Below are 25098 nucleotides of genomic sequence, written 5' to 3' on the forward strand. Positions count from 1 at the left end.
AAAAAAAGATGCAGACAGAGTCCACATACTACCTATAGTTATTGTGTCTCCTAACTCTTGTCATTTGCCATGAATTTGCAGGGAGAAGTGGGTCTTTTGTCCATCAGAATGTCTCACATTCTGAATTTGGCTAACTGCTGTCTTATAGTGCCTTAACTTGTTCATCTCTAGTCAGCATTTCCTATAGACTGGTAGATTCGGAACTTGATAGAAATTTGCATTTTCAGGTGATGGTGCATCCTCGCCTGCAGGTGTGTTCTTCCTATTGCATCATGTCATGAGACCCGAGGCATCTGGCTGCACTGTTTTTGGGGTGCTGGTGATTGATGGGTCAGGTGGTTTCAGCCTGAGCTCTTCCTTTGAGCTTTTCTTTTATTCCATTGATGATTGTTGCCTAAATTCATTATTCCCTCAGAAACTGCAAAATGCTGATTTTGTAATCCTGTCCTTTCTTTTGTATTTATTAGCTGGAATTCCTCAGAGAACTACTTCCCCTTATCAATTATTTGGTTATTTTGAGATGCAGTTTATTCAGGAAACACAGGATAGGTGTTTTTGTTTGTTTATTTGACAGTTTTTGGAGTAAACTTCATTCAGTTGTGATGAGGCTGAGTAGCATGCATAATTTTTTATGTATTTGTGTTTCAATACTTTCCTGTCATTATTTTTGCTCATTTTGTCCTATCATAAGCCAGGGAGTCCCTTCTAGTCATTTATTTAGAGAAGATAAATTCGTTGTTTTCCTGCCTTGTAGTAACAAGAGATGTCTCCAGGCAAATTTCAGCTTTCTATTAAAACACCAGAATCAGTAGAACAAAGTTGTTTTAGTTTTGACTGTGGATTAAATGAGTGAAACATAACATGAGCAAGGCCCCTGTCTTGGCTCCATCTTTACCTTGTGTGTTTTGTTTTCAGGACAGTTTTCCTTGCCAATAGACAAGAGACAGCTGTATGAGTTTGATATCAAAGTTCCACTGTTGGTTCGAGGGCCTGGGATCAAACCAAATCAGACAAGCAAGGTAGGTGCCTGGCAAGCTGGTGCTGTGGACAGGTAGGCATTTGGCCTGAGAAAATAAGGTGTTTCCTCCTGAGAGAAGATTGGGTTCGGTTCCTCTTCCCACTAGGGCTGAGCGGCAGAAGAGCTTTTAAATGGAAATAGTGATTCCTTTTTTTTTCCCCTTAACTTCCCACTGCTCTCTATATCTGTATTTTCACCCCACATGTACATGTCCCATTAGGATGCGTAGCTTTCCTTTGCCTTTTGAGACTGGATCTTTGTTCTGGAGCAGTGACTCTCAAAAGAGGGTGTGCATCAAGATTGCCCTCCAAAACTGAAGAAGAAAAATGCTGCGTGCTTGGGCAATATCCAGAAAGAGTGTAATTGACTCACTTGGTCTGGAATAGGGACCCAGCATCTGCCTTTTTCCTTTTCGAAGTTTACAGGTGATTCTGAGAGGCAGCCTGGTTTGGGGCCCACTGCCTTGTAGAGCAGAGCTCCTCTGGCTTTTCTGTGAATCCCCTGGGGATCTGGTTAAAATGCAGATTTCTGCTTCTCCATTTCTGACCAGCTCCTGGGTGATGTCTGCTGCTGGCCTGACCTCGCTTTGAGTATAAGGCTATCGAAAACATGTCTTCTAGGAATTAGTCTTTCCCTGTGCCGGGCTTTTCCTTATGAATGCTTTGTTGCTTTCTTGGTTCTCTCCCAAGAACTGCCATAATACGCCACATTGTTCTGTTGTCATTCCCATTCGGTTTCAGTGTCTTTTTCCAAACATGGTACCTAATGCTGAGGCACTTTGTTCCTAGCAGTCATGAGGACCTTCATCCTCATCCAAAATACTGTCCTCCAACACTCAGGAGAAAAGAATTGACAGGCTCCGCCAGCTATGTCTTCTCTCCTTTCTGATATCCCAATTTCAATGTCAGTCCCAGTTCTGAGAGACCAAAGAAGATGAACAAATACACACTTTAAGCTGAAATTGCTAAGTGGGTTTTTAAATGGGCCAGACTTTCTGGGTATATTGGGTACTTTAATTTTGGAGCTTGATATTTACTTGTTTAAAATGTCTATTTTTCACTTATTTCCTTTTACAACACTCTTGATGGAGTTCTGTTAAAATTCTTTTGGAAGGTAAAATGGCCTTCATAATTACCTTTTGTGTTTTTCCTTTAAGACCCATGTTCCTAAAGCTAGTCACTTTTCCCTACAAATTTCAGTGCCTTCTAAACAGGCTCCCTCTTTCAAAGGAGATAAGCAAGTTTGGAAGACCATTAAATCTTACAAGTGTTTTCTCGAGGTTGTTGTTTGGAACTGATTGAGGAGACCATGTCAGCAGCCATGTTCTGTTTTTAGGAGCAGGGCTACCTCAGCCCACGTGGGAAGGAGGCTGAATGAGATCATAGTGAAATGTGTTGGCCAGCTGCCTGTGGAAAAAATTGTTCCTTTTTTTCTTTAAGTTAACATTGCCATCTAAATGTTAAAAATCAGAAACTTCACCTTCTCTAAGCAATCTAAATGAAGTCTGGTTCCTGAGAAGCCATTTCAACAATGTAGCTAACATGTATTGTTTAGTATGGGACAGGTGCTATTCTAAGTGTATTGCCTGATTCAACTCACTCAATCCTCACAGTTGATGAGATAGAGGTGCTGTTATCCCTATTTTGCAGATGAGGAAAACGGAAGCAGAGAAGTTGTTTGCTGAAGATCACATAGCTAAAAAGCAGCAGAGCCCTGCATTTGAACTGGGGCAGTCTGGCTCCAAAGTCTGTATACTTAACCATTACATTATAGCTCAGTCAACAAGTATTTATTATCTTCTTTGCCAGTACAGTACACCAAGGAGCCTTGCACATGGCAAGGAGCAATCAAACAAAATCAGTTTTGTTGTTGTTGGTTTTTTTTTTTTTTTTTTTTTTTTGAGATGGAGCCTCGCTCTGTTGCCCAGGCTGGAGTGCAGTGGCGCGATCTCTGCTCACTGCAAGCTCCGCCTCCTGGGTTCACGCCATTCTCCTGCCTCAGCCTCCCTACTAGCTGGGACTATAGGTGCCCACCACCATGCCTGGCTAATTTTTTTTTTTTTTTTTAAAGTAGAGATGGGGTCTCAATCTCCTGACCTTGTGATCTGCCCGCCTTCTCCTCCCGAAGTGCTGGGATTGCAGACATGAGCCACCGCGCCTGGCCACAAGATCAGTTCTTAAATCCCTGTGTCAGGGAGCACAAGATATTTAAGCTACAGTGGTCAGTGAAAGCCTCTGAGGCATTTGAGCAGACGTGGATGTTGAGAAGGATTTAGCCATGCAGAGATCTGTGGGAATAGTGTCCTGAGCAGTACGGTAAATGCAAAGGCTCAGATGTAAGGATAAGCTAGGCTTGTTTAAGAGACAGAAGGTAGCAGTTGTATTGAACTCCTTGTACTTCCTAAGTGGACCTTCTCTCTCACCTCCTGGCCTTTGTACAAGTGACTGCTCCTTCTTTCTGCAGTGCCCATCTCGCACCCCCTTCAGCTGGCCAAGTTAATTGTCCTTTAGGGCTTTGGTTTAGGGCTCCCTCTGGGAAGTCGCTTCATACTTCTGCTCCCACATGGGGTAGATGCCCTTCCTATATGTTCCCAGCTGGCCTCACACTTGTCACACCCTATTGAGTTTGTCTTTTTTAGTCTAGGATGTCCTAGAAAAGAGGAACTATCTAAACTTAAAATATCCATCCCCTAACATATACCGGGGAACATCCACATTAGTTGAATGGATTTTTGCCAAGGTTGCAAAGTAAGTGGCAGATCAGGGACTGAAAGTTAAGTCTGTGCATTCTCAGAACCCATGTGTTTGTACATTGCTGCATTGACAGGTGTACTTTGAGAAGCATGAAATGCCCCAGCTTTCCCCTGGCACAGGGAATGTCAGAGATGATGGGTGATGTATCATGTGTTGGCAGCACAGATGACTCAGTACCAGCCGTTCTGTGTGAGTGGCACCGGCTTGTGAGTTGGGCATAATGAGCTGAGCTGTCAGCAGCCTCGACAGCCAGATCAGTGCACATTTAACTGACTGGTGGACTTAGCTGCGTGTTGGCTATGCGGGAGAACTGGGACAAGGTCGTATGTATAGATGTCAAAGATTGGCTATTGACGTTTTCTCCTCTGACTGGTTTAGCTTTGGTGGTAGAAGTTCTGCAAAAGGAATTCTAGAAAGGAAAAGGTTAGTAGGAAAACTAGAATGATACAGCATGGTCCCAGGGAAATAGAAGTGAACTGGGAGTCAGGAAGACCACCTATTGGCTTTGGACAAAATCAGCCTTGGTTCCCCTAGTTTTGTGAAAGTAAGAGGATGTTAAGCCTCCATTATCAAGTGGAACCCACCTTCTTCCTTGTCAGGAAAACTGGAACTGAGGGGCAAGTCCAGCTGAAGCAACCAAGATAATGGGATTCTGCACTTTCTCATGCAGTTACAGTGCTTTTCACTAAGTGAATTTGGGGTGCTTCCTGGTGTGCTTGGAGCCTTTTCTTTGATAACTACAGAAATTCAACATCAGGGTTTGGGTGTCTGTTTGGAAACCTGATGTGTTCTGAGAGCCCATTGCCATCTTGTTCTTTTCAGTAATTATGCAACAGTGTCATTCTTTCAGAGCAAGAGTAAGCAGGTTCTATGCGTGATACCCCTTGATTTAAGCCCCAGGAGTGTTTGTTTATTTGTTTGTTTGTTTGTTTTGAGACAGAGTCTTGCTCCGTAACTTAGGCTGGAGCGCGGTGGCATAATCTTGGCTCACTGCATCCTCCGCCTCCCAGGCTCAGGTGATCATCCTACCTCAGCCTTCTGAGTAGCTGGGACTATAGGCACACACCACCATGCCCAGCTAATTTTTGTTTTGTGTGTGTTTTTTGTTTTGTTTTGTAGAGATGGAGTTTCATTACGTTGCCCAGGCTGTTCTGGAACACTGGGCTCAAGCAATCAGCCCTCCTCCCCTCATTACAGGCATGAGCCGCCACAGCCAGTCTACCCCAGGGTTTTCTAGGGACTTTCATTGGATTAGGATATTTATATACTTGATTGCTAAGAACACTCTCAACCTGAGAGAGTGTCATTTATCAAATAATTTATTTTTTTGGCTGGGCACAGTGGCTCATGCCTGTAATCCTAGCACTTTGGGAGGACAAGACAGGTAGATCACCTGAGGTCAAGAATTCGAGACCAGTCTGGCCAACATGGTGAAACCTCGTCTTGACTAAAAATACAAAAATTAGGCTGGACACGGTGGCTCACGCCTGTAATCCCAGCACTTTGGGAGGCCAAGGCGGGGGGATCATGAGGTCAGGAGATCGAGACCATCCTGACTAACATGGTGAAACCTCATCTCCACTAAAAATACAAAAAATTTAGCCAGGCTTGGTGACGGGCGCCTGTAGTCTCAGCTACGCGGGAGGCTGAGGCAGGAGAACGGCATGAACCCAGGATGTGGAGCTTGTGGTGAGCTGAGATCATGCCACTGCACTCCAGCCTGGGCGACAGAGCGAGACTCTGTCTCAAAAAAAAAACCAACAAAACAAAAAACAAAAACATAAGCCAGGTGCGGTGGCGGGTGCCTGTAATCCCAACTACTTGGGAGGTTGAAGCAAGAGTATTGCTTGAACCCAGGAGGCGGAGGTTGCAATGAGCCGAGATCTCACCATTGCACTCCATCCTGGGCAACAGAGCAAAAAATCTGTCTCAAAAAATATATTTTTGGTCTTGTGAAAGCTTTTTCTGTTCCAATCCGTAAATGAATTTTTTGTTTATTTGAGATAGGCACTCTCTCACCCAGGTTGGAATGTGGTGGCTCAAACATGGCTCACTGCAGCCTTGGCCTCCTGAGCTCAAGTGATCCTCCTGCCTTGGCCTCCCAAAGTGCTGGGATTACCAGCGAGAGCCACTGTGCTCAGCCCATAAATGAATTTTTAAATTTTTACTAGACAAAAGCAATACCCTGAAACTAATGTTTATCAAAGTCATCACATTGATGGGTGAATCCATCCAAATTCTTGGTTATATAAAAACCAGAGGTAGGTGTAATTCTTTTTAACTCTTCATTCATACTTGCTGTTTGCTAGAAGTCTCCCATCTCCTGATATAGTATGCTAATTTTGAGACTGTCTGCTTATTCAGATAACATTTTAGAAGAGGAGGCAGTTTATCCATTATATTTAGGGGAGTGTGATAATTATAGATTTCTAGGGAGAAAGAGTCCTGGAATGACTTGTGCTTAGGGTACTTGTGCTGAATCTTAGTGACTTTGGATTTATACTGGATCTTACCCCTTTCTCTCCAGAGAGCAAAATGCCATTAGAAAGAGCCTCGGCTGGGTGCAGTGGCTCACACCTGTAATCCCAGCACTTGGGGAGGCCAAGGCAGGCGGATCACTTGAATTCAGAAATTTGAGACCAGCCCGGGCAGCGTGGCAGAAACCCCATCTCTGCTAAAAATTAATAATACAAAAATTAGCTGGGCGTCATGGTGTGCACCTGTAGTCCCAGTTGCTCTGGATGCTGAGGCAGGAGGATCAGTTGAATCTGGGAGGTCAGGGACACAGTGAGCTGTGATTGTGCCACTGCACTCCAGCTTGGGTGACAGAATGAGACCCTGTCTCAAACAACAAAACAAAAAGAAAGAGCTTCCCCCCACCTCACCAAAAAAGGAGCAAGCCTCCCATTATACAGGTGTTGGCTCTTGCAATTTTTGGTGAGATGACAGTCACCATTTTATATCTCTGTGGGTTTTTTGATGTTTCCTCTTTTCTTTTAAAACTGCCTTGAACATCATAGTATCTGAGGAATTGGCTTCACCTCATTCATGTTACAGGCGTCACTGAAGATCTGCTAGTCACACTTCAGGGTCTGTAGATGGCTTGTTGTCTTGATCTCATTCTGGAGATGGTGTCTCTCTTTGACCCTCCTTTCCTCCTGTGACCTCTTCCATATTGACACTCACACTTGATGACTGTTTTCCAAGCTGCTCAGTTTGCCTGGGGGATTTGGAACCAGGAAAGTTATCTGTAGCAGTGGGTCTTGTATCATCCCTGGAGACATCGTTTTTTGTGTGTGAGGTTTTTCCCTCACTGAGTAACACATGGATTGCCTTTCTCCTAAAGTGTCTGCCTCTGGGCGGTAATTCTTAACAGCTGCAGAGTTAGACTAATTGATTCAGAGCCAGGATATTTATCACTCTGCCCTCTAAGAGCTGTCCTAGCCATCAGGAAACCTGGCCCCTGATAATATTCTGAACATTTTTTTTTTTTTTTTTTTTGCCTTTCCTATCTGTACTTTTGGTTTTGTTTTCAAATTAATAGTTGCAGGGCTGGGGTGTTTTTGTTTTGTTTTATTTCCCTGTTTGGCCTCTCCTAAGATGATCTAAGTGTTCTCAACAGTTTTGAAGACTGTTATTTCCTGTCAGTAAGTGATGGCTTTTCCAGTTATAAGCTGGTAACTTTGCTCCAGCCACTCTTGTGTTTCATTTCTTCACCTATAAACACTGTGTCCACGGACTGCGATGAGGAATAAATGAGAATAAACGTCAAATACCTGGCACAGTAAACTGTAGTTCCCAGTTTTTCTCATTTCCTCTTTGTTTCCCCTGATGGAGTGTTTTAGCGCTTGAAGATTTTTCTAGCGCGTGACCAAGTGACTTCTATGCTTACGTTCTGTCTAGGCCTGCACTGTCCACTTGTGGCTGTTGAGCACTTGAAATGTGGATAGTCCAAATGGAGATGAGTTATTATTGTGAAATACCAGATTTCAAAGACTTGGTTCACAAAAAGTTAAATCTCATCGACTTTTAAAAAAATATTGTTTACATGTTGAAATATTAATATTCAGATATTTTTATAGGAGGTTAAATGAAATGTATACAGTTTTACCTGTTTTAATGTGGTTATTGGACAATTTTTAATTGCATGTGGGGTCCCTTTTATATTTCTATTAGGCTACTCTGGATTAGGCCCTGTAAAGGTGTTGTCTGCAGAAGGAAAATAGTCTGATAACCAAGGAAATAAGTCAAAGCATAAATACAGGACAATGCCTTTAGTTTCTAGAATGTTTAAAAACATCTAAGTTTTTTGCTCTTGAAAAATCTTGTATTGCTATATTTTTGGAATAAATTTTCTGCAGCCTTCACAGCCTGTTGCAAACATATTTTGGCAGTGTTGTCCCTTTGAGAAGCTATAAAAAGAGCTAATAATTCTCATTGGTGGCAAACATTCCATTTTTGAGGTCTTCCAAAATGTCTGGAGTTCATTTGAAGTCAAATTTAGTTAATCTGAATAATCAAGTTGTAAGACACTTCGTATAAAATAATTAGACCAACATTTTTCTCATGATTCACAGCAAACTCAAAGCAGTTCCAAAGGAGTTTTCAAAAAAACATTTTGATCAATAACAGAAAGGGTAAATTAAATATGTCACTTCCCCAGGGGATATACTATTATACAAGCCTTGTAAGACTTTATATTTTGTTGTAAGTTATTATAGTTATATTTGAATCCATAAAACAGACCAAAGCATGGGCTGTATAAAAGGTAATAGTAAGTGTTGTTGTCTCATGGGTGGGGTGGGGGGAAGAGAACTTTAGTATAGATAGAAAAGGAAAATAAGACCAGCTATGTTTTAGATTGTTTTTCCCTCTTTTGCATAGATGCTGGTTGCCAACATTGACTTGGGTCCTACTATTTTGGACATTGCTGGCTATGACCTAAATAAGACACAGATGGATGGGATGTCCTTTTTGCCCATTTTGGTAAGTATAGAGCCCTCAATCAGGCCTGAGCCAAGACCACAATAAATTCTGGGTTGTGTAAAGACTTAAAAATTTAAACATTAAATAATAAATTTGGGGGGCAGAAAAATCTTGTGGCGGGAAGGAGTTTTCTAAAATAAAAAATTAGACCACATGTGAAATTTAGAGTTCTGTTTCCTCCCCTCTTTTGCTCTCCTCCAAGAATACCCACCATAAATAAAGAGAGGTGACAGGTTGGGAACACATTGGCAGCATATGTAAAAAGAGTCATTAGTCCAAATACATGAGTTCTTAACAAAGATTAATATCCCAGTGGGAAAATGGGCAAAAGAAGTGGCTAATCAACTTGTAGAAGAATTAAAAATGGCAAAACAAATGCAAAAAGATTACTTCAGTGCTAATCACAGAAATGCTTAACTGAAGGAGACTTCTATCTGTGAACTGGCAAAGATTTTTAAAACACCCAAGATTTTAGAAGTCTGAGAATTTGGAAAGTACTTTATATACTTTTCATACAAGTATAATCAGTATAACCTGTCAGAAGGTTAGTTTAATAAGACATACCACTTCAGAGTACACACGTCAAAAACAGACAAGTTAACTTTTACCTGTCTGGTGAGTGAAATGTGGCATTTGGTCTTACTGTGCATCTGTTTGTTTAATAATGAGGTGAATTATTTTTTAACAGCTTAATTCCCATACCATACAATTCACTCATTTAAAGTGTTGGCTGGGCGCGGTGGCTCACGCCTGTAATCCCAACACTTTGGGAGGCCAAAGGTGGGTGGATCACCTGGGGTCAGGAGTTCAAGACCATCCTGGCCAAAATGGTGAACCCCTGTCTCTACTAAAAATACAAAAAAGCTGGGCATGTTTGCAGGCACCTGTAATCCCAGCTACTCGGGAGGCTGAGGCAGGAGAATCACTTGAATCCAGGAGGTGGAGGTTGCAGTGAGTGGAAATCGCGCCATTGCGCTCCAGCCTGGGCAACAAGAGTGAAACTCCATTTCAAAATTAAAATCATTTTTTAGGTGTCCAATTCAATAGTTGTTGGTATAGTCACAACCATCATCATCATCTAAGAGCATTTTCATCACCCTAAACCCCCAGACACAGTAGTCACTCTAATAGGAGAAAACTGGAAATCCACATATCTAGTAGAGAATTGATTAAACTGTGGTGCAGGGAATTGATTAGATCTGTTGCTTCCATTCCCACCACGAATCTACTTTATGTCTGTATAGAATTGTCTGCTCTGAACTTTTCATATAAATGAAATTACATAACATGTGGCCTCTTGTAACTGCTTTTTTCACTGAGCATAGTGTTTTCAAGGATCATATCATTGTAACGTGTGTCAGTACCTTATTCTGTTTTAGTGCCAAATAACCTTCTGTGTGTGAATGTATCACATTTTGCTTATCCATTCATCAGATAATTTGGGCTGTTTCCACTCTTTGGCTATTATGAACAATGCAGTTGTGATGTTTTTGTTTGTTTTTGAGATAGTCTTGCGCTATCACCGAGGCTGGAGCAAAGTGTTGCTGATCACAGCTCACTGCAGCCTCAGTCTCCCAGGCTCAGAGGATCCTCCCACCACAGCCCCCCCAAGTAGCTGGGACTACAGTGGCTGGCTACCACATCTGGCTAATTTTTTTTTTTTTTTTTTTAATTTTTAGCAGAAATGAGGTCTTCCTACATTGCTCAGGCTGGTCTCGAACTCCTGGGCTCAAGAGATTCTCACATGTTTTCCAAGAAGATTTTAAGGGGAAAAAAAAAAATCCTCCCCCTTCAGCCTCCAAAAGTGCTGGGATTATGGGTGTGAGCCAACACTTGCTATTATCTGTCTTTGTGATTATTGTAGTAGGTGTGAAGTGGTATCTCATTGTGGTTTTGATTTGTATTTCCCTGCTGACTATTGATGGTTAGCATTTCATCATGTGTTTGTCAGCCATTTGTATATCTTCTTTGGAGATGTGTTCATATTTGGATCCTTTGTCCGTTTTTTTGTTTTTTTTTTTTTTAAATTGTGTTACTGATCAGGGAATCACTTTTCATTTGTGCCTTTTTGTGTTTCTTCCCTTGAGAAATGCCTCTGCATTTTTGTGTATCATAGTCTCCTTTTATGACTTGTCTTTTCCATATATTAAGATATGGGAGCCAGGTGCAATGGCTCACGCCTGTAATCCCAACAATTTGGGAGGCCAAGGCAGGCTGATCTCTTGAGTCCAGGAGTTCAAGACCAGCCTGGGCAACATGGCAAGACCCAGTCTCTACAAAAAATGCAGAAAATTAGCCAGGCATGATGGTGTGCATCTGTAGTCCCAACTACTCAGAAGGCTGAGGTAGCAGGATTGTTTGAGCCAAGGAGGTGGAGGTTGTAGTGAGCAGAGATCGTACCACTGCACTCCAGGAATTGAATGTATATATTGTTTCTTTTAATGTTTAGTGTCCTTTGTATATTTATAAAGATGCTTCTAAACTTTGAAGCCAGAAAGCTATTCTCCTGTATTTTCCTCTGAAACTTTTGTAGCTCTGTCTCTTACATCCAAGTCCTTGATGTATCTAAAATTTCTTTTCTTGTAAGGTATGAGTCAGGGATTCAGTTTCTCTCTCTTTTTTTTTTTTTTTTTTTTTTTTTGCTCTATAGATACTTAGTTGTCTTTTTTGCTCCATGGATCCATCTATCCCTGTGCCAGTATCATTTTGTGTTATAAAGCTGTGCAACTTAATCTCGATTTGCATAGGCATACCTCTCTGCTTATTGTTCTCATGGGGATCCTAGCCCCTGTCTTCCACATAAACTTTAGAATCGGCTTTTCAGATTACCTGAAAAACGTTGGCTTTTGGTTGGAATTGCATTTAAGCTATAGATCAGTTAGAGGAAATTTTACATCTTTTAACTTTTCATACAAGTCTTATACTTTGTACCTTATTAAGTTTTTTTCTAATTAGAAAAAAAAACTGATTCACTCTAGGGGTAAAAATCCTTATGCTGTGTATAATTTCTCTGCACAGTTCTCAAAGTGCCACTTAAGACTTGGTTCTTTTCCTTGTTCATGTTTTGTTTTTGGAGGTTATTCTGATGAAATACTGATGTATTAGAACAGTTAATTAGCCATGTGTGGCTACTTATTTAAATTAAAAATGAAATTCAGTTCTTCGGTTGCACTAGCCGCACATCATGTGCTCAGTAGCCATCATATTGAACAGCAGAGATGGAGAACGTGTCAGCCAGCAAGTTCTGCTGGACTAGCAGTTGGCAGACTACAACCTGTGGGCCAAATCTAGCCCACCCCGGTGTCTGTAAATAAAGTTATATCAGAACACAGCCACGCTCATTCATTTATGTATTGTTGATGGCTGCTTCCCTGCTACCTGAGTGGCAGGGAACTGTATAGCCAGGAGCCTAAATATTTACTCTGTGGCCTTTTACAAAAAAAGTTTAACAACCCCTGCAGACCGTGAGTCTCAGACTTGGTCAGACATCAGAATCACTCGGAAACTAAAATACTAATGTCTGTGCCTCACCCTTAGAGATTCTGATTTAATTGGCATGAGATAGAATCCCTTGGGATTTTTCAAGTTTCCCTGGTGATTTTTAATATGCAGCAAAGTTCAGGAACCACTGATCTAGGCTTCTCAGATGCTTTTTTCTCCCCTGGACACTTTGACATTCAAGGGTGGGATTTTGAAGTTCACTCAATTCTGACAGTTCACTCAATTCCACCTTCCAGCTTCACGGCTCAGGTTTGGCAGCATGAGCTTTTTTTTTTTTTTTCTCTCGTTTTCCAAGACAGTCTCGCTCTGTTGCCTAGGCTGGGGTGCAGTGGTGCCATCTCGGCTCACCACAACCTCTGCCGCCTGGGTTCAAGCAGTCATTCTGCCTCAGCCTCCCAAGTAGCTGGGACCACAGGTGTATGCCACCATGCCCAGCTAGTTTTTTGGTATTTTTTAGTAGAGACGGTGTTTCACCATGTTGGCCAGGTTAGTCTCGAACTCCTGACCTCAGGTGATCTGCCCACCTCGGCCTCACAAAGTGCTGGGATTACAGGCGTGAGCCACCGCGCCCAGCCAGCGTGAGCTTTTTAAGTCTCCAGCGAGTCATGATTTCTGAGATCCTGAGCCGCACAGGATTGTTCAAGTTTCATTGTAGAACAGTAAGTTAGGAAATAATTGCTATCTCTAACTCCCCCTTTTCAGGTGGCTGCGGCATTCAAGGCCTTGCACAAGCTGTTACCCATTCCCCACTGTACTCACCCATGTTTAGCATTCTTTAGAGCAGTGATTCTCAAGCAGGCATTCCCTAGAATTGCCGGTGGGACTTGCTGAAACCCAGGTTGCTGTCTACCTATGTTAGGAACTAAGAATTTTCATTTGTAACAAGTTTCCAGGTGATGCTGCTTGTCCTGGGAACCACACTTTAAGGACCACTTTTTTAGAGCAGTGCTTCTCAGTTTTTTACTATGCATGGAAGTCACCAAGAGGTCTTACTAAAATGTAGGCTTTGGCTTGTTAGAGCTAGAGTAGGACCCGAGATTCTGCGTTTCACCAAGCTGCCAGCCAGACTTTGACCATTTTAAGAGCAGCTTCTAACCTGGTCTTCCTGTCTTTGCATATCTCCATTCTGTCTCTAGATTCTGCCACTAAGCTTACTTTTCTAAATCACTGCCTTGATTGTGTTACCTCCCTGCTCAAAAACCTCCTATTGTTTCTAGGACAAGCCTGGGCAGCATGATGTTCAGGGCCTTATCCTGTGTGGTACCAGCCTGCCTCTCCACCCTCACTGTGCACTGCTTCCTTGTCTGAAACCTGGGTTTCAGGAAGCCACACATCTAAGTGGTCTGCGTTCAACCTATATTCATGCTCTTTGAATCTAAAACTTGTTCCTATTCCTAGATTCTTTCTTCTTTCACCATTTGTGTCTTAAACTTGCTCCTTTCAAATGCTGCCACTTCTTTCCTTCCACACCATGGAAGGTGCATTGAAGAGTGAGTGAGTTAATGTACTATACCTTCATTCTGACCATCAAGAGGTGCTTTGAACCTGTTACAGTCCTTTGCACACAAGTCTGTGGAATATTTCCTTATTGTCCCTGTTTCTATTAGGTTATAAGTTCCTTAGTCTGAGCTTAAAACAGTTCTTACATAGAGCATATGACAGTATTATTTATTTTAGTCTGGACTTTCAGCAACTTGCACTGTAACTTTGATTCTTGCTTAGCTACCTTGTCAGGTTCCATTGCTGACCTGATTCATGGAAGTAGCCTTGGAAAGGAACTATTACATTTTCAAAGCATTTGACCATCACTTGTAAAGGCCCTTAAGTACCAAAGATGCTGCTCAGTAGCTTTCATGTGCACCTGTTTTAGTCATTCCCTTCAGTTACTGAATGAACAGTCCAATTACTTTTGACTCCCAAGTCCCCTTTAGCAGTCAATTACTTTGTGATCTTTATCATAGTCTATGTGCCTCACAGAAACTCCACTTACTCTTCTATCTAGAGAGGTGCCAGTAACTTGACCTGGCGATCAGATGTCCTGGTGGAATACCAAGGAGAAGGCCGTAACGTCACTGACCCAACATGCCCTTCCCTGAGTCCTGGCGTATCTGTGAGTAATAGCTTGAATTGACTTAGACAGATTTCTCACTGACAACGTGGCAAGGTGCTGGTTTCCATGTGTCAAGTATTGAAATCTTTCATCTGAGTCCTCTTCATTTGTCACTGACTGTGAGTGGTTAGTAGATGGACAAAGGTAAATCCAGTGATCTTGGAAATGATGCTGCCGACCTGTCATCAGAATGTGCACTGTTAATTCTTCCAATTTATGTAGCAAGTGCATGTATCCACCCATGTTCTTATCAATTCCTCTTCCCTGTTTTTCTACCCCTTCCAATAACAGTACCAGTTTTTTTAATTAGGGATGTTACTGAGGCATGAAGTAGAGAGATGTGGTTCCTGCCTGTAACCATGCCATTACGAGTACCTACATTGGCGGCAGCCAGCCAGGTCACAAAGAGGGGAACAGCCATGTTGGCCTCACTCTTTGGCCTCACTCTGGAGAAGGGAAAATCGGCTTCCATTTGGAGTTGATTGATTCTTCTAACACCAAAGTGTTACAGTGTAATAAACCAACCAAAAGTACAATAACAGATCATATGGTAGACAGAAGTTAGATTTAAGTTGTACTTGGTGATAAAAACACTCATAAATAACTTAACCTGCAAATGACTCCACAAAACTCATTTTAGCCTTCTGCAACTTTTTAGGGTGATAGTTCCTAGTAGCTCTTAGAAGTCATTTGGGCCGGGTGCTGTGGATCACGCCTGGTAATCCTAGCACTTTGGGAGGCCAAGGCGGGTGGATCACCTGAGGTCAGGAGTTCGAGACCAGCCTGGCCAACATGCCAAAACCCCATCTCTACTACAAATACAAAAATTAGCCGGGTGTGGTGGTGCATGCCTGTGCTGCTCAGGAGGCTGAGGCAGGAGAATCACTTGAACCCAGGAGGTGGAGGTTGCAGTGAGCCGAGATCACACCATTGCACTTCTGCCTGCGTGATGGGAGTGAGACTCTATCTCAGAAAAAAAAAAGAGTCATTTGAGTTGATTTCTTCTCCTTGCCAACCCATACATTTTACAGGTGCCCATTATAAGTAATTCTTGTCAAGAGTTTAGCAGACAAGGATGGCAACAGTCTACAAATGGAACAACCCATATACCTTGATCAGGTTAGCCAAAGGAACAAAGCCTCACATCTATTTTTGAGTTACTGGCTTCTCCATGGAAGGTTTTCTAATTGCTGTCAAATTGCATGTCTGGCACGAGCCAAGCTGATTGCCCTTCTAGGCAACTAGGTATTTGTTACTATGCAACAACTGTCTTCATTTAAATTTTGAAATATCCCTACAGCAATGTTTCCCAGACTGTGTATGTGAAGATGCTTATAACAATACCTATGCCTGTGTGAGGACAATGTCAGCGTTGTGGAATTTGCAGTATTGCGAGTTTGATGACCAGGAGGTAAGAGGGACTTCTGCCTGCACTTCCCCCACTGCTTTCTTGCTGGTGCTTTGTTGGCTGGACTTGGTGGCATAAGATAGCAATTCCAAGGCTGCTCCCTAGGGAAGAGGTTGTGTTTCTTATCTGTGCTTCACTTTAGGTTTCCTTCCGTTGTAAGGCCATGTCTCACTTCTCTAATCTTTCTGGAGTTCTCTCCATTCCTACCACCACCCAAATACATACTTTAAATGCACAGTTCATGTTTTCAGAATGATAAATGCTTTATCTGTTAGCTTCCCTCATAGTTTGGAGTGAAAGAACTTTCACTTTTAAGTGAAGTCAACTTCACTTGAGTTGGAGTGTTTCCTAGAAAGCTTACCAGCACCTGGTGTATTCAGAAACTCCTGTTCCCACCACAGCATAATCCACTGCTGCTCCAGTAGATTAGAGTAGGGGTCAGAGGCCCAGGAGTCCATCCATGAAAGAAGGTGGTTTTTGGCCAACACAGTTTGGTGTGGATTTATCTGAAGGATCCCATGGACTCTAGTCCCTTGTGGTTTCTTACTGTTTATCAGCATATGCTTACCTGCCCCATCTGGCAACCCTCATTTGACCATCTGGAACGGATGCCCATCTGTGTTTCTCAGAAATGGACTCATTCTCCACTCCATTTGCAGCTGATAAGCACTTTGGACAAGCAAGAGAGCTTCCCTCAAACTCAGTTCCTGTTCCCTGCTCCCCATGATGTTTATCAGTTCGATAACTATTTTATAAGTGATAGTGTGAGGGCAGCTACCTGAAACCATTATAGGCAAAATTTCCTACCATCTTTCTAGCCTAACATTTGACTCCAATTTGGAGAACAGCATACAGATTATAGAGGGAAAAGTACTGCATTAGACCTGTCTTATTTTAGAAATAATAATTAGTACTGTGTCCTTCCCCAGTATATCCACAACTACTTTTTAAAATAGGAAAACTTAACATTTGTATAACACAGGCAAGAGTACTTTCATATCCATTCCCATTTGAACTTCACAATTCTAGGGCAAAAATCACCTTTAAATGTTTGCTCTTGCTTTAGTAACTTTATTGCCAAGTCTTGTTTCTGAGACCTTGCCATTGGAAGCTCCTGCCTTCTGTTCTGTTTTAATTACAGAAGATAATGCATTTCTTCCCCATACCCCTTCTTGCCTCTGCCTGAAGGCACACAGGCTGTGTGGCTGGAGACCTGAAGCAACTGAACCCCCAGAACAGATGCTCCCTCATCTCAAGGAAGCAGTGAGCTCTTTGAGGATCTCGAGACCAGATTGAGAGTCTCCAGGGCCTTGATTTTTTTATCTACCTCCTCCCTTCCCATTTAGAAATAAATCACATTAAGAGTATTTCTTCACAGCTAACCCTTGCTCTTTTCTTTCCTCCATTCTTTCGTGTCCTCTAGGTGTTTGTAGAAGTCTATAATCTGACTGCAGACCCAGACCAAATCACTAACATTGCTAAAAGCATAGACCCAGAGCTTTTAGGAAAGATGAACTATCGGTTAATGATGTTACAGTCCTGTTCTGGGCCGACCTGTCGCACTCCAGGGGTTTTTGACCCCAGGTAAGTTTCCTTTCTCTTCATTTACTTGGCCAAGTTTTTTCTAGTAGTCATGCTGTTCTTGAAGGCAAAGGGAGCCCTTTTTGCTGTGAGATGATGATGATTCTGCTTTGGAGGGAATACTGTGTTCTTAGTGCACCAGCCTGTTGTGCTGGGAAAATAAGCTTTTGAAACTTTTGTTCTCCACTGCCAGTTGGTGCTTTAGCCAGAGGTACAGCCCTGCTCCCCACCAAACACGGGGTTCTTCTTTTCCTGCTGTGATTATTGTCATGGTACTTGATTGCACTGGTGACACTTGGGGCTTCTTTAAGTAAGCTGCGACCCACTGCTGCCCTGTTCCCTAGAGCTTCCGAGAGTATATGTCTTCATTTCATTTCTCAGAAACCCCTACTACAGAAACTTGAATGTTTGCTGGTGAATTTAAGATATTAAACACACAATGAAAATAGAAGGTATAAACTCAGGTGTTGAAATATATAAGCCCACTGCACGATATGGAGGTATAAAGGATGTTTAGCTATCACCTGTTAAGTCAGATTTGTTCCCCACACTGTCCCTCTTAGTAAGTTTTCAGCAGTAACACTGGGTGTCAGTACACCATGCATGGAGCTGCTGGTGGCAGGAAGCTTGTTATTTATCTTTTCCTTGAAGATCATGAAGTTTAAAAATCAAACTTTCCCTGGGAAAGGAATATTTTAGTTCTTACCTTAGAATGTAGGAGAGGGAAGAATGATGTCCTAAGTTGATGGAAAGTTATCACTTAATTTTTTTAGCCATCTTTGTACTAAATTTTATCTTTAGTCCAAATTAGAGACAAATGAATGTGAATGAGTAGAAAAACTCGATGATAGACTATTCATTGTTTGCTTTTAAATAATGTATATAATGCCAAAGTGGCAGGGACACCAGTAAACTAAAACCAGATACCGATATAAGGAGATAATACTTATCATTATTTTATATCACTTAAACGAAATAACAGTTTTTATATGGATAATCCCATTAATACAATAAGAATGGTCATGGATTTTGGCCACCCGCTTTGGTCTTTCCTCTAAGTTAGTGAAATAGGTCCTAGCTTGGTACGAGTTACCTGAAATAGGAAGTCCAGTCCCGAAAATAAAAGCACAAGACTTCCAGTTTACATGTGCTGACTTTGCAATTTCCAACAGTTACTTAGCTCAGAGTGTCCTTTTAAACCAAATTAAGTTAGATGTCAATAGCAGTTAATGCTTTTTAACCATATACTCTCTGGCTGACTCTGTGAACTTAAAGCCAGCATCTGACTAAATCTTAAATGGAGGGTCAAGGAACTGGACCTCTTGGATTATGATGTGTGGCCAAACAGTCCCTGACCAGGCCACTGCTAGGACATGGACCTGCCTGGCTGGTTGGCCAGTGCAAGGTGGATACAGCCAGCTGTCTGTTTCTTCTGAACACCTGGCTCTAAGTGTTAGAATTCATAGAATTTTCATACAGCCCTTAGAGCCCAAAAAGTAAATTTCAAATGAGGAAATTGAGCTTGCAGTTGTGATTTGCCCAAGGGTCACCCTATAAGGAAGTGAATACATTATTTCCTAAGCAAGTTTTGTTTGGTTTTTAACTGCAACGAATTGTCTTCCTCACATTTTAGAAGTTTATAACTAAAGTTCTAGATGCTGGCTTTGCTGATGTTAGCCTGGATGACTTAAACCTAACCTGATTTTCCGTTTTAAATACCTTAGCCCTTATTATTCCTTTCCTATCAAACATTTGGGCCTGTTGAGTCCTCCAAGATGGGGTCATCAGATGTTGTGAGCCCAATCTATCCCCACCTGCTGGAACACAGCCTCACACATTCTTTTACCTGGTTTTGGCTGCTTGTGTGCTTCAGCAGCAAAGGAGAATGGTTGGGACAGAGACTGTATGGCTCCCATACCCTAAAACACTTATTATCTGGCCCTTTACAAAAAATGTTGGTCAATTGCTGTTCTAAAATGCAGTAGTCCCACGCTTATCCACAGAGGATCTATTCCAGAACCCACAGTGGATGCATGAAGCCCCAAGGATAGTGCCAGGCCCAGTTGCCATCAGTCAGAAGATGTTTCCATTCGTGTCTTCTACCATCAAATTTTATGCCTTTTCCATCTTAACTAAGCTTTTGTCATGCACTGTGGCCCTAACTTTTGCAGTTTAAGGTGTGGCAGCCAAACTAGAATTCTTTTTTCCTTCTTCATGATTTCACAGATAGAAGATTCATTCTTGACTGGGCACAGTGGCTCACATTTGTAATCCCAGCACTTTGGGAGACCAAGGCATGCAGATCACATGAGCCCAGGAGTTCTAGACCAGCCTGGGCAACATGGTGAAACTGTCTCTGCAGAAAAAAACAACACAAAAATTAGCCAGGTGTGGCCATGCCTATGTTCCTAGCTATTCTGGAGGCTAAGGCAGGAGAATCACTTGAGCCTGAGAGGTGGAGGTTGCATTGAGCTGAGACTGTGCCACTGCACTCCAGCCTGGGCGACAGACTGTGACTCTGTCCCCCTGACAACCCTCCCACCAAAAATGACTCATGCTTATGGTGAGTCTGCTGTAGGTCTTAGCAGTCTCACTGTACGATTTTTTCTTTCCTTATTAAGTCAAGAGCATTCACTTTTTCACTTAAGAGAATCACTTTATGGCTTCTCTTTGGCATTTCTGAATTGGCAGCACCACTACTCTTGTGGTTTGGAACCATTATTAAATAAAATAAGGGTGACTTGAACACAAGCACTATAATAATGCAACAATTGATCCACCCCTATTCCCTCAAAAGAAAAAAATCTCAAATCTTGCTGCCTTCTGACACCTTTCAGGATTAACCTACTTGTTTTTCTCCTCTTGACTTGCACTGTGTGACTTTGTGTGTGCTGACTGGTGATGAAAATGTTTGGAACTGTCGAGGGCTCACGTTTTGTACCATAGACTTTCTCACTAGAGTCCCTTCTGGTGATTTGTTTCTTTTACACCAATTCGTGCAATCCTTTCCACTGAATAATATTCTGAGTGAGAAACTAGCGAGAGCTAATGTTACATTTGGTTTTTCCTCCCCAGATACAGGTTTGACCCCCGCCTCATGTTCAGCAATCGCGGCAGTGTCAGGACTCGAAGATTTTCCAAACATCTTCTGTAGCGACCTCACACAGCCTCTGCAGATGGATCCCTGCACGCCTCTTTCTGATGAAGTGATTGTAGTAGGTGTCTGTAGCTAGTCTTCAAGACCACACCTGGAAGAGTTTCTGGACTGGCTTTAAGTCCCGTTTGAAAAAGCAGCCCAGTCGGCTGACTTCCTCGTGCAATGTGTTAAACTGTGAACTCTGCCCATGTGTCAGGAGTGGCTGTCTCTGGTCTCTTCCTTCAGCTGATAAGGACACTCCTGAGGTCTGCGCTCTCACCATATTCTTTTTGTCCTGGGGCCACAGTTCTTGATTATTCCTCATGTGGTTAAAGTCTGAATTTGTAAATCCATTCAGATAAATGGCAGTACTTTAGGGGACACACACACACACACACACACACAGATACACAGATACACCTTTTGATATATAAGCTTGACCTAAAATCAAAGGACCTGTGTAGCATTTCAGATTGAGCACTTCACTATCAAAAATACTAACATCACATGGCTTGAAGAGTAACCATCAGAGCTGAATCATTCGAGTAAGAACAAGTACCATTGTGATAGAGAAGTAGAGATACATTTTTTTATGATGTTCATCACAGTGTGGTAAGGTTGCAAATTCAAAACATGTCACCCAAGCTCTGTTCATGTTTTTGGGAATTCTAGGCTGGTGCTGCACTGAAATAGAGCAGTAAGCTTGTGATAAAGGCCAATTCCAGATAGCTCTTGAAGGTGATAGCCATCTATTTTCCAGTGGCTGCCAACCACAGGGAGTGCCGGTTAACCCTGGAAGGATTGAGCAAGGTCCCTTCTCTTGAGACTCCCCTCTCAGATCTGAAAATAAAGTGGCTTAGAAACATCAGCAGGGAAGAACTGCCAAGAGTTGGTGAGGGTTGTCTCTTATAGGGTGTTCTGAAGACAGGGCTCTTGAACAGACAGGTGGAAGGGCTATACCGGGGATAAAGGAAGGAAGTGCCTGTCCAGCAGGGAGCTTGAATTTCAGTTCCATGCATGAAGTCGTTGGCTCTAATCTGCATTTTTCTGCCTGTCTCTTCATTTGTTTCAAGATGGAAAATTTTCTTACAGTTGGTGCAAAGTATCAACTACTTTACCCTACCTTCTCCCCTTTTAGATGGGTTCTTCCTGAGTTTTGGAGTATTGTTAATTATCAGTATTCCCCCTGTCAAAATCAAATCTATTCAGGTTTCTTCACTGTTGAGAATATGTAAATTTTTTTATTTTTGGTGGGGGGTGACAGAGTCTCGCTATGTCACCCAGGCTGGAGTGCAATGGCATGATCTCAGCTCACTGCAACCTTTGCCTCCTGGGTTCAAGCGATTCTGTCTCAGCCTCCTGAGTAGCTGGGATTATAGGCACGCACCACTATGCCTGGCTAATTTTTTGTATTTTTAGTAGAGACGAAATTTCACCATGTTGGCCAGGCTGGTCTTGAACTCCTGACCTTGTGATCCACCCACCTTGGCCTCCCAGAGTGCTGGGATTATAGGCGTGAGCCACCACGCTTGGCCGAGAACACCTAAATTTTTATGTTTCTTGACTCAAAAACCAGTTCCATTTCTAATGTTTTCTTCACAAGAAGGCTAATTGGTGGTGAGACAGCAGGGGAGGAGGAAGAGCTGTGGTTTACAACTTGTTCAACTCAGGCAATAAGCGATTTTAGCTATATTTAAAGTCTTCTGTCCAGCTTTAAGCACTTTGTAAGACATGGCTGAAAGTAGCTTTTCTATCAGAATTGCAGATAGTCATATTGGGCTAATAGCCATTGGATTTATTCCTTTACCTCACATGATCCCAGCAACTGAGGTGGTATCTAGAGGTGAAATAGGCAAGTGAAATGGACACCTCTGCTGTGAATGTTTTAGAAGAGGAAATTCAAAAAATGTTGTAACTAAAAGCAAACTACATTGTTGAATATGGGTATCGGCTTTCTTTTTCACTTTGATTCTTAACATTATCAGTCAACTTCCACATTAATGAAAGTTGACCATAGTTATTTCCAAATAAAAAGAAACCAACTCTTACCAGGTCTTGGACTGTGATGTCATTCAGTTTTTTGCTGGTTATTTGCAGATTATTCAGTTTTATGCTGGTTTCTAAGAGCAGAACTCATAAGAGTGACAGTCAGCTGCTGACGGCACCTCTGCCACGCCATTCTTACGCTCAGTTCAGTGGGTGAGCTTGCCTGGTGGGGTGTGGTGCGGCCCTGTCTCTACGCTCTTCTATTTTTTGTATATTTCCTGTCTAACCTTCAAGTAGCTTTCAATTCTGCTTTTTTTCTTGGACTGGCTCCATTCTGAATCTGTGCTAAAATCTTTCATAAAGAGACCTCAGTTGATAGCGTAACAGACTACACAATGCACTGATGTTTTCATAATGTTTTAGGGACCCACTGCAAGAAGCTTGCCTCCTCCTTTTAATTGTATTCATTTAGATTTTGATTTTCCATGTTAAGAAGGTGAGGTCCATGTTGGTGCCCTTCAGAATAGAGAACCCTATAAACATTAGGAATGAACAGAGGCCTTAGGAATGAATAGAGAGTTTGCCTTATACGATTTCCTGTTACAAAACTCTCCCTCTCATGCAAAGTAGGGAACACCTTTTGAGCATCTTTGGATTTGACAAACGGTGCTGTTGCAAACACTCTTTTTTTTTTTTTGGAGATGAAGTCTCGCTGTTGTCACCTGGGCTGGAGTGCAATGGCATGATCTCGCCTCACTGCAATTTCCACCTCCTGGGTTCCAGCAATTCTCCTGCCTCAGCCTCCCAAGTAGCTGAGATTACAGGTGCCCGCCACCATGCCTGGCTGATTTTTGTAACTTTAGTAGAGACGGGGTTTCACCATGTTGGCCAGGCTGATTGAACTCCTGACGTCAGGCGATTCACCCGCCTCGACCTCCCAAAGTGCTGGGACTACAGGTGTGAGCCACTGTGCCCGGCCCGCAAACACATTGTAATTGACAACAGTAGGGCTCTTGTACAAAATAGTCATGATGGCCATGGAAGTTTTACCTTATTCTGTGAGAAGTGTTCTTAAACTTATTAAGTGTCTAAACTAAGGTTTAGTGCTTTTTTAAAGGAAAGTTGTCCCAGGATTCATACTAAAGAAAGCAAAAGTTATTTCAACTGATCCACCAGTGGAATTAGATGGGTAGAGTTAGGTTCTTGAGTTTTATCACCACTTAGTTCCCAGTGAATTTTGTAACTTCCTGTGTTTGCATCCTCTGTTCCTATTCTGCCCTTGCTCTGTGTCATTTCAGTCATTTGACTTAGAAAGTGCCCTTCAAAAGGACCCTGTTCACTGCTGCACTTTTCAATGAATTAAAATTTATTTCTGTTCTAGTGGGAATGTGTCCTTTGTTTTAGTTCACAAATAGTAATTTTGACAAGATGCTTTCTTCTGATGCAGTTGGTTTTAATCACTCACCTAGTACTGGAAATGGGCTTTCTAGTCAGATCCTATAGTCTCTATCTGTATAGCTCTTACATACATGGCCCCTACTGATTGATAACCCCTGAATGAAGTACCATGTAGAAAATATTTCCTGACAAATCTTTGTGTATTTACAGCTTTGGAGAAAAAGTCTTACCTTGGCTGGCTTTGAAACAGACTAAGCTCGCCTTCAAAGGTGGTTTGCCATGTGATCCATTGCTCTAGATGAGGAATGACTTCTTAAGGGGTCAGCAAACTTCTTAAAGGAATAGACGGCCAGTATTTTAGGCTGCCAGGCTATGTGGTCACTATCACAGCTACTTACCTTTGCTGTTGTAACACAAAGATAGCCATAGACAATAGATAAGTGTGTGACTGTGACAGGTGATTTGGGCCAGGGGCAATGGTTCACGCCTTTAATCTCAGCACTTTGAGAGGCCGAGGCAGGAGGATCACTTGAGCTCTCTGGAGTTGGAAGACCAGCCTGGGCAACATAGCAAGACTCTGTCGCTATAAAAAACATTTAAATTGTAAAAATGAAAAATAGGTGATTTGGGTATATCACAATTTTAAGGTCATTTATTAGGGTCTGGGATTTGTACTCCTCTTGCAAGCTAATTAAGTAGGTCTGTTATTTCATGAGACTCCTGGGATAAAGACAAAGGACTTTAGTACAGCACAGCAAGCAGTAAGAGCCTGTCAGTTCACACTTGCACCCAAGTCCTACAGGTACGATGCAAAGGGCCCGGAGGGATGCCTGCACATGCAGTGGGTTTTGCTACAGGAAAAGAACATTAGGCTTGGGGAGCCTTTGTCCAGGCTGAAGTGCAGTTGTGCAATCGTGGCTCACTGCAACCTCTGCCTCCCGGGTTCAAGCGATTCTCGTGCCTCGGCCTCGCGAGTAGCTGGGATTACAGGCACACACCACCACGCCTGGCTAATTTTTGTATTTTTAGTAAAGATGGGGTTTTTGCCATGTTGGCCAGGCTGGTCTCAAACTCCTGACCTCAGGTGATCCACCCGCCTCAGCCTCCCAAAGTGCTGGGATTACAGGTGTGCGCCACCGCACCCGGCTGAGCCTGTTGTTTTATAGCAAGCACTCAGTGAGGCTGCTCTTTGTTCCAGAAAAAGACATTAACTTATCTGCT

General features: G+C 42.4%; 1 protein-coding gene across 1 annotated transcript in view; it reads left to right on the forward strand.

Moving 5' to 3' along the window:
* The window catches only part of LOC105473455 (glucosamine (N-acetyl)-6-sulfatase), a 45200-nt gene extending 21341 nt beyond the window's left edge, over nt 1-23859 (forward strand). Inside the window, exons 9-14 of the mRNA XM_011727281.2 lie at nt 916-1019; nt 8656-8757; nt 14261-14368; nt 15669-15779; nt 17200-17360; nt 20433-23859. Of these exons, the coding sequence (XP_011725583.2) occupies nt 916-1019; nt 8656-8757; nt 14261-14368; nt 15669-15779; nt 17200-17360; nt 20433-20511 (665 nt within the window). The 3' untranslated portion in view covers nt 20512-23859. The remainder of the gene's footprint in view (nt 1-915; nt 1020-8655; nt 8758-14260; nt 14369-15668; nt 15780-17199; nt 17361-20432) is intronic.
* The last annotated feature ends 1239 nt before the right edge of the window (nt 23860-25098 follow it).

This window comes from Macaca nemestrina, chromosome 10, assembly GCF_043159975.1.
Source record: "Macaca nemestrina isolate mMacNem1 chromosome 10, mMacNem.hap1, whole genome shotgun sequence".
In the NCBI taxonomy this organism is placed as follows: Eukaryota; Metazoa; Chordata; class Mammalia; order Primates; family Cercopithecidae; genus Macaca; species Macaca nemestrina.